Source organism: Crocuta crocuta, unplaced genomic scaffold, assembly GCF_008692635.1.
Source record: "Crocuta crocuta isolate KB4526 unplaced genomic scaffold, BGI_CrCroc_1.0 scaffold69, whole genome shotgun sequence".
In the NCBI taxonomy this organism is placed as follows: Eukaryota; Metazoa; Chordata; class Mammalia; order Carnivora; family Hyaenidae; genus Crocuta; species Crocuta crocuta.
In genome coordinates this window covers 1,302,822-1,312,782 of record NW_027551576.1, presented here as the reverse complement: position 1 = coordinate 1,312,782, position 9,961 = coordinate 1,302,822, and the positions used below count along the sequence as shown (strand labels likewise).

Sequence of the window (9,961 nt, the reverse complement as noted above, 5' to 3'; positions counted from 1 at the left end):
GTTCCGCGGCTTCGGGGGAGTCCGCGGACCCCCATCCTACAGAGCGGTTCCCTACTGCTCAGCGCTGCAACCCTTAGCCGGTCGCGTTCAGGTCCCGAGAGCCTCCTCGAACCCGCACTAACATCATGACCCCATTTGCAAAGCAGGAAACTGGCTCAGAGAGACCAAGAGACACACCCATAGAGTGGCAGAGTTGGAAGTTAGGAGCCACAAGGAAGAAAAAAGCGACACAAAAATGCAAAATGTAAAATTTCTGCCGGGCAAAAAATATCAAAGTTAAAAGACAAGATACACACTTAGAAAAATATTCGCAACACCTGACAGGGGCTGATGTCCCTACTATGTAAAAACCTTCTTAATAGGATAATTATTAAAATGGAACAGAAAAAAAATTAATAGAAACAATAAAATGGAAACAGATGTCAACTAACTGGAATTAAAATAAAAATTTTAAAAATAAAATGGAAACAAATGGACCAAGGAACAGCAAATTACAAAAGGCTCTTTAACATCTGAAAAATATGCCTCCACTTGTCACTTTAAAAATACGAATAAAATTGTAAATTTTCACCTATTAATGGGCAATCACCAAAAAGCACGATAATAGTCGTTGTAGCTGAAGATGTGGGGAAATGCATTCCCATAACGGATTCCATATAAACTGGTACAACATCTTTGGAAGGAACACTGTAGTAACAGTGCAAACCACCTCAACATCCAGCATTGGAAGCTAATTATATAAATTATGGAATATCCTTAGAATGGAATACCAGGCAAAAAGGCTAAAGTAATCCAAAAGTACTGTTGAGGAAGGATGGCCAGGAAGGATGTGACAAAACATACCTACCCCGAAGCCAGAAATTCCAACTCCATCTTCAGCTCAGTCTAACTCATAGTTTTGGTCTTCTAAATGAAAATTTTCTAGTGAAATCTAACAATTACCAATGCTAAGCAAAAAGGTAAAATTTTCATCATCTTTGGAAGGATACCCCAAACAATAACCGTGGTTGCTTCTGGAGAGAAGAGGCAAGAGACGAAAATCCCAGTGGAAAAAAAGGCTTTCTTCCTAGCATGTAATGGTTTGTACTGGATTTTTTTTGTCATGTGCATTTATTAACTTGAGGGGAAAAAACAGGCCTTCCTTCTAAGGATTCATAGGAAGATATCGTGGTGCCCTTGGGCCCCCCCCCCCCCCCCCAGAATTCATATCCACAAACTTATATATACATATTTACAACTTGCTGAGGGGAGAAGGTCTGTAGCTTTCATCAGTTGTCAGAGTGGTTCATTGACTTCTCCAGAAATGTATGAAGCCCTGGTCTGGAAATGCCGGATGTCTTGATAACCTGCACCCTAATGGCACTCGTCCTGAAAACACCCTTCTCAGAATTGTAAGGCGCTTGCCACATTCCAGGTCTCGGTTGGGGCATATAACACACACTCTAGTTGACTCCTCGCAGCCATTAGAGTTTAAAACAGGGGTGTCAGCGCCGGTCAGAGTGGCTAAAATGAACAAATCAGGAGACTCTAGATGCTGGCGAGGATGTGGAGAAACGGGCACCCTCCTACACTGTTGGTGGGAATGCAAACTGGTGCAGCCCCTCTGGAAAACAGTGTGGAGGTTCCTCAGAAAATGAACAACAGAACTCCCCTAGGACCCAGCAATAGCACTGCTAGGAATTTACCCAAGGGATACAGGAGTGCTGATGCATAGGGGCACGTGTACCCCAACGTTCACAGCACTCTCAACAATAGCCAAATCATGGAAAGAGCCTAAGTGTCCATCAACGGACGAATGGATCAAGAAGATGTGGTTTATCTACACAATGGAACACTACATGGCAATGAGAAAGAATGAAATCTGGCCATGTGTAGCAACGTGCGTGGAACTCAAGGGCATTATGCTAAGTGAAGTAGGTCAGGCAGAGAAAGACAAATACCATATGTTTTCACTCATAAGTGGATCAGGAGAAATTTAACGGAGGACCGTGTGGGAGGAGAAGGGGAAAAATAGTGGGGGAGAGGGAGGGAGGCAAACCATGAGAGACTCTCGAATGCCAAGAACAAACTGAGGGCAGATGGGGTGGGGGAGGGGAAGGGGGCGATGGGCATGGAGGAGGGCACTTGTGGGGATGAGCACTGGGTGTTATATGGAAACCAACTTGACAATAAACTATTTAAAAAATATATTGCAACAACAACAACAAATCAGGGGTGTCAGTGCAGACTGCTGCCCACTGAGGCCGGAGCCCACCCATCTTTGCTACAAAGCCGTACAAAGCTGACCTTCTTGGGGGACTACTGAATGCTTTCACAAAGCAAGTTCTTGCCCTTGCCCTGACGACAAACCCATGAACCAGGTACTTTGTCTTCTCTCCATTGTGCAGATGAAGAAACAGGCTCAGGGTAGCTCCCTAACTTAACAGACCACACAGCTACTAACAATCAACATTTATAGGCAGCGCCCAAATCTCAGGCACTCCATGATACCCCTTGGTGCAGCGCACCTTCTCCAGACAAGCTCATCTGGACACAAACAAATTACAAACTAATTACAAAATATCTGTTGACTTTACCAATGTATCTTTTTAAGTTTACTTGTTTATCTAGTCATCTGTACACCCAATGTGGGGCTCAAACGCAACAACCTTGAGATCAAGAGTCACACACTCTTCCAACTGAAACAGCCAGGTGCCCCCCTCCCCCGATGTATTTTTATTTTACAAAAAAAGAAATCATTACAGTAGGACTATTTAAAATAGGACACACTGAACTTAAAATTGCACATTTCCCAAAAAGATTTGCAACACGACTTTTCAAAAAAAAAGACCCGCTGCATAAACCTTAGGTACGTGGCAGAAATCTATGTTTAATGTCTTTTTATTTATTTTATATAACAGGGCAAGTGCATTTTCAAAGTACTTCTGTAGCCATGTCTCACCCGTTCCTCCAAATAGCCCAGGGAAGGAAAACGAACAGGTGTTACTTACAAGGAAGCCCAGGGTCCAGAAATTAAATAAGTGATTTAAATAGCAGAATCAGACATGCAACTGGCTCTCTGGATTCTTCATTCACTCATAAATAATACACACTCTCAAAACAAAAGCTCCACTGAAAATATTAGCATTAGTGGGATGGGAGGTGCCGGGTGGGCATTAAATAAATATCTGTGGGTTAAAAAAGATTTCTGAAGGAGAAAGTAGAAAACCTACTGAACCCTTTGCCAGGTGTCTGGCATTTGTAAAACTCGAGGCCTTGGGATGTGAACCGAAGAACCGCATTAGGACACACAAGCTGAGGATCTTTCAGGCCAGGGAAGTTTGCGGATGTTGTTGGCAAATGTGATCCAGAGATTTTAACTTTGGAATACAAACGACAGTGTTCCGTCAGTTCTTGGGGGGTGTGAGCTGGGTAACAGGATTACCACACACCCCCAAACCACAAAATCGCCCACATCTTGGGCCGATGGACCCGGGTTTCCGCTTCAGTCTCCTGCTACCCAGCTCTGACCGACAAATCCCAGAAAGGATGATGACTTCATGTATTTTTTTGTCTTGAAAAGCTGAGGTCCCTTCTTCCCCAACTCGCTCTGGAAGCTTTCCTTCCCGGCCCAGGAAAGCTGATGGCTGGTGTTCTCGGGAGATTTTGATTCTGCCTCAGATCTTCTTTTTGATTTGCTGTTCATCTTTCCAATTGAGGACAAGGATCCTCATCTGTGCTCTAGTCATCAGGGGCCAAAAAGTTCAACGCTGTCTAGTTTCCCTTCTTTGTAGAAGAGGATATTCTCCATCAGCTTCCTTTTGGCTTCATTGATCTCGATTTTCCACGAGGTCTCCGTAGCTGGCGTTCAATAGAAAGTTTAAAGAAAGAACTTGAACAAACAGCATTTGGAAGTAGTTACTATTATAATTTTTTAAATGTTTTACTTATTTCTGAGAGAGAGAGAGAGAGAGTGAGAGAGGCAGCGTGAGCAGGGGAGGGTTAGAGAGAGAGGGAGATACAGAATCTGAAGCAGGCTCCAGGCTCTGAGCTGTCAGCACAGAGCCCGTTGCGGGGCTCGAACCCACAAACGGAGAGATCATGACCTGAGCCGAAGTCAGACGCTCAACCAACTGAGCCACCCAGGCGCCCCACTATTATTCTAATTCTTAGAAGTCAGACTTGGTCAGTTTCTCACTTAAATCACATTTCTAAATCAGGCCCTGAGCATGATGAGCATTTTCCCCTGCTTCTGTCTTTGCAGTGAAGCCTTGCCCCCTGGCCCCACTTTTCAGAAAGGAGGGGCCTTCCATGCTCCTTCTCATGGGTGGGAGAGGTTGGCGTGAACACTTACACCGTCTCTCTCTTCTCCCTCCTCTCTTCTCCCAGTGTCTCCTGGGACATTCATTAAGCCATGTTTAGTAGTGGGCAGGGACACTGCATTGAAAAGGGCTTCCATTTTTTTTTTTTTTTAAATTTGAGAGAGAGAGAGAGGGAGGGAGGGAGGAAGAGAATGTGAGCGGGGAAAGAGGGACAAAGGGAGAGAGAGAGAATCTCAAGCAGGCTCCACGCCCAGCTGAGCTCCAACCCACCACGCTGGGATCATGGCCTGAGCCGAAGTCGAGAGTTGGACACTCAACCAACTGCGCCACGTAGGTGCCCAGGCTTTCCAAATTTTTATTCCAGAAGGAAGCCTGGGATATTTGGATAGGAGAGGGAGAGATAGGAAGAGTTTTGACTTGTTCCCTAAGTACGATGGGGAGCCACACAGGGCTTTAAGCGAGGGGTGATGTGAGTTGGTTTTAAAAATCACTCTGGCTGGTTCCTGGAGAAGGGACAGGGTAAGGGGCCAGAGGGCATCAGGGACACAGGGAGGCTGTGCAATCATCCAGCAAGAAGACAGTAGCTTGGCCAAGGCGGGGGCAGGCGATGCAGAGAAGCAGAGGGAGCTGAGAGATATTTAGCCAATGGATAGGACTAGGTGATGGGCTGGACGTAGGGGGCCAGAGAGAGAGGGAAGTATCAAGGACGACCCCCACCCGAGGTGTCTCATTGTACAGTCAGCTGGTAGGTGAACAGCTGAAAACTCAAAGCAGGCGTGAATTAGAGCGCTAGAAGGGATAAATGGCAGGCTGAGTTAGAGACCCCTAAATGAGCCCGCATAAGCACTCGGTCCTCCACACACTTACCATCCTGGGGAGGTTCCGGACCGGCACAGGCTGCAGAGGAGGGGTCTGCCTGCCCTTCCCCATCGGCCTGCAGCCTGCCTTCTCTGTCCTCTGTAGGGGATGGTGACGCAACAGCCCCAGCACTGGGCGCTGCTCTCATGGAATAGGAGGCATCAAGGCTGGAATTGTCCACATCATCTGTTTCTTCTGGGGTGTTGGAGGAAGGGCCCGTGCCCTCAGAAACCCCACTCGAAGGGAGCAACGTCTCCTGATCTCTTAGCCGTTCTGCCACGGCGGCCACAGAGCCACACACCTTGGGGAGAGGAGAGATAAGAGCTCGCTCTGAAATCAAAAATCTTACAGGTCTCCCAGGTCTCAGGAGAGAGAGAGAGATGGAAGAATCAAACGTTGATTCTTGCTGCTTTGTCTGGAAGAACATCTAAGGCCTTTGAAAAGAGCACATGACCAAGATGCACCAATCACTGTATCCCATTACGCTGACCTTGATGAGTGAAGGGTTGAGCACGTGACCCAAGCTGGCCAACCAGAATCCTTCTCTGAGATTTTTGTACTTAAAGCTGACTGAGGAAAGACCCCCGTTTCCTTTCTAGGGGCAGACCCAGACTCCCCACCCACACAGAAAATCCCTTCACGGTCAGAAAAATTAAGACCCCCACAAAGAATAAAGCAGAGGTCAGAGATACAGATAGACATACCTTTGCTGGTTGAGACTTTGGGTCTCCTGTCTGCTATTTGTTTACATGAGCCAATCATTCATTCATTCATTCATTCACTCATTCATATACTCCCTCCCAGTCCTTCCTCCTGTGTGTGTGTGTGTGTATGTGTGTGTGTGTGTGTGTGTGTTTGACTTAAATTCTATCTCTCTCAACTGGAAATGACCTAAGTAATATAGATATTGCCTTTGAGGGCATTTCTGATTAGGGAGGTTAGGAAATCAGATGGAGGCAGGGAAGGAGTGTTTCTTCTTTATACACACACACACACACACACACACACACACACGGCACACAGACATACCCTTAATAACAATGACACATCTCACTTGCTCAGTACCTTTGCAATTTACAAAGCACCTTTGAATGTGATGCACAGTGAGTTTTTATAGGTAAAAAGTTTAAAAGACCAGAGAAGTTAGGTTCCTTGCCTAAGGCTACTCAGCCAGTAAGTAAGAGAACTGACTAGTGCCCCCAGGCCTGCTTGTCTTCAAGTCCATCACCCAGATGACCTCTCATTTTCCCAGTTTACTTGTGAAATACTGAGGGCATTTTTTTTCTCATTGCTCTTTCTATACCTTAAATGCCCTAACCCCTGTATTCTACATAACTAACGCCTCTTCATCCTCCAAGGCCCAGTTCAAATGTCACATCTGGAGACAAATCTGTGGAGTATATACCAAATAAATATTCACCACGCTAAAAACTGCATTGCCCTGTGGCTAGGTGTGGCCCTGTCACTAGATTAGGGCCTATGGAGTCTGAGGAGAAGTGCTGCATGCATTTCTAAGCCACATCTTGGAGGTAGGGAGGGAGTGTATTCTCTTCTTCCTCTTAACCCCTTTCACTGGCCGGAATGAAGATGTGACGGCCTGAGCTAGAGCAGCCATCTTGGACTCTGAAATGGATAGCAGAGCCACACTACAGAGGCAGCCTGGGGTCCCCAGTAAAGTGGCATGGCCACATCAGCTCTGAACCGCCTACATTCAAGCTGTTCAGCTAAAGAGAATAAACTTCTATCTCATTTAAACCACTGTGTTTCCGAGTCTCCACATTATAACAGCTTCATCAAGGGTCCTGTAACTGACTCACTGAACAGAAGAATGAAATAAATGAAGAGATGAAGGCCTCAGTGAAAGAATAAGTGGTTCAGGGAGACCGATGTTTTCAGAACATCAATCTGATTATGTCCCGCCCCTGCTTCCAAACCCTAGTGTCTTCCTCAAAATCCTAACTGTGCCTGCGAGGCTCTGAATTACGGGGCCCCTCCTTCCTCAGCAGCCTCACCACAAGCCACTCTTCCCCATGTTCTTCTTGTTCTAGTCACATTGACCTTCTTCCAGACCTTTGATCAAGCCAGGCTTTCTCTCACCCAAGGCCATCTGCGGGGGCTGTTCCTTCCGTTTGGATTGCTCTTCGCTTACAGCCACTTCCTGGGGAAAACCCTCCAGGGTGAGGCCCCGTCTCACACGCTATCCCAGGGTGAGCTCCGGAAAAGGAGAACTGGGCCTGCCTTGTTCACCCCCCTCCCGCTCCCCCTGCCCAGCACACAAGTGCTGAATGACTGAATGAATGCTGTGCCACTCAGGCACTTGAGGAACAGCTGAGGCGAAGAACAGCCACTTGGATCTCTAGCTCCGGCCACATCCCCGTGCAAGATGGCGGACATGGGAATGAACCGGGAAGCTCTGACAGAAACTCACTCACTCTGTGGCCTCATCTCTTCCTCTCTGGACCTTTACTTGCCCATCTATAAAATGGCAGGCCTGGGGGCGCCTGGGTGGCTCAGTTGGTTAAGTGCCGACTTCGGCTCAGGTCATGATCTCGCGGTTCGTGGGTTCGAGCCCCGCATCGGGCTCTGTGCTGACCGCCAGCTCAGAGCCTGGAGCCTGTTTCAGATTCTGTGTCTCCCTCTCTCTCTGACCCTCCCCTGCTCATGCTGTCTCTCTCTCTCAGAAATAAATTTTAGAAAATAAATAAATAAAACGGCAGTCCTGGGCTACGGCGGTTGTGTTCGAAGATTTTTTTTTCCAGCTACTAAAGCCTTTCCTCAAACGAAATGTTAAGAACTCAACGTATGTATGCGAGGTAAATGGGTGGGGCCTGCACCCCCCAAGACCTCCTGCTGCCAAAAGCAACTCGTGAGGTCATGTCAAGGAGCCCCTCCCTGCCAGACACCACTTGAAGATCACTGTCAGTTAGTCTCAGAGAGTCCTCGCAGGCAATTATTTGGTCCTTAGAAACACCTAGCATGGGCCACAAAGCTACACCTGTTACCATGGAAACCACCACTATCACACCCCTAGAAAGATGTTGTAGCCCCCGATACGGTTGGTTTCTGGGGTATCTGCCTAGCCCATGGGCTACGGATGCTCCCTTCCCCTGGGACTCAGGCCCTCCTGCTTTCTTAGGTTGAGCCCTGACCACCAGGTTTAGAAACTGGACCCCACTCTCCTCGCCTAACCTGACTGGTCAATGGGTGGACGATTGACTCCAGGTAGGCCAAACAGGCTCTCGCCCTGACAGACTGGAACTGGGACCCGGAGACGTGATCTCCCAGTGGGGAGTAGACCCATAGCAGGTAAATGATACCCACGGCCACACCTCCCAATCAAACCGCAGATAAAGAAAAGGGAGCCTACAGAGAGGAGAGGAGGAATCAAGCAGATTCCGAGGAAGCAGAGTTCTGTTAACATCTGAGCATGGGCTCCTGGGCTTCCCGAGGCCCCAGCACACGGCCCTCAGGCTCCGGAGCTACTCTCGGCCACTGGCTTCCCTGTTTTGCTGCTATGATCTCCGTTAAGTCGTGTGGCTTGCAAGCAAACAAAGCCCCGGTTGATGAAATCACATCTCGGTAAAGGGCTCGACCCCGAGTGCTAACCTAGTCCCTGGTACGGCAGAACCACAGCGCCAGCGGGACGGGAAGCCCACCCAACCCAGGGCACGGCTCATGGCCAAGGTGAAGGCTGGGAGTGAGGCTCACCTCCGCCAGGCTGGCGTTCCGCCTCCGCAGGCAGAGGCAGGCAGCCATGGCCAAGGCCTGGGCGCAGTCATCCAGCAGCCTCCCAGCCCTCTTCTCCAGGTACTTCTGGCAGATCTCCTGAGCCATCACCTTCTCCACGCCCGTCTTCCTGCAGCAGAGCGAGGGGCTGCTGCTTGGGATTTCACTGAGGAGCAGATCCTTCTGCGGGAAGAAGAGGAAAGACACTCCAGCGGGAGTTGCAGGGATGTGGGCTTCAACCCGCACACACCCCACCGTCCCCCGCGACACACCAGAGCTGCAGAACTTTGCACAAAACGGGGTTTTAAGAAATAAATACATACAAGGATCCAAGACACAAGGAAAAAAGCCAGAACCGGAGAGCTGCCAAATTCCGCCCATGTACAGGGCATTCCATAATACACTGGTACCACCAAGGGAGGGGCTTAACATAGGCCTCAGCTGATTTATCAGGAAAATGGGGATAATAGGATTAATACAAAGATGAAAAGATATAACGCATCTAAAGCATGAAGTGTGATACTCGACACTGAATAAAGATTCAATAGTCGATCAGTGGCTATGATAAACAGTAGTAATAGCTATCATTTATATAGTTTCCTTACACTAATAATTTAATCTTATCAACAATTACAGGCACAATCTTTTGATAAAAATACACATTTTAGGGTGTAGGATTCTGACTCACGTATATTTATTTATTTTTTAAAGCCTGAGAAGCATTATTATTTTTTAAAGTTTTATTTATTTAAGTAATTTCTACACCCAACATGGGACTCAAACTCATGACGCTGAGATCAAGAGTCACATCCTCTACTGAGTGAGCCAGTCGGACGTCCCTAATCCATATATATCTAAAAGGAGACCTACTCTGTAAATATTATGTATACTTACATATTTTATAAATTTTATATTTACATATTATAAGTTTTATAACATTTTATACTACTTAGAAAGCAGAAATCTGAACTATGTATATGACAGAAGATATGCTATATAAGGTTATATATATATGTATGGTTATATATATAAATATATATGGTTATATACATATAAATATATATATAACCATATAT

The 9,961-nt window shown here is 47.0% G+C and overlaps 1 protein-coding gene across 1 annotated transcript in view; it reads right to left on the bottom strand.

The window, feature by feature from the left end:
• Window positions 1-2,849: 2,849 nt before the first annotated feature.
• The window catches only part of IRAK2 (interleukin 1 receptor associated kinase 2), a 59,695-nt gene continuing 52,583 nt past the window's right edge, over window positions 2,850-9,961 (bottom strand). The window contains exons 11-13 of the mRNA XM_077751507.1: window positions 8,868-9,068; window positions 5,169-5,460; window positions 2,850-3,840 (exon numbers count right to left, since the gene is read on the bottom strand). Of these exons, the coding sequence (XP_077607633.1) occupies window positions 3,728-3,840; window positions 5,169-5,460; window positions 8,868-9,068 (606 nt within the window). The 3' untranslated portion in view covers window positions 2,850-3,727. The remainder of the gene's footprint in view (window positions 3,841-5,168; window positions 5,461-8,867; window positions 9,069-9,961) is intronic.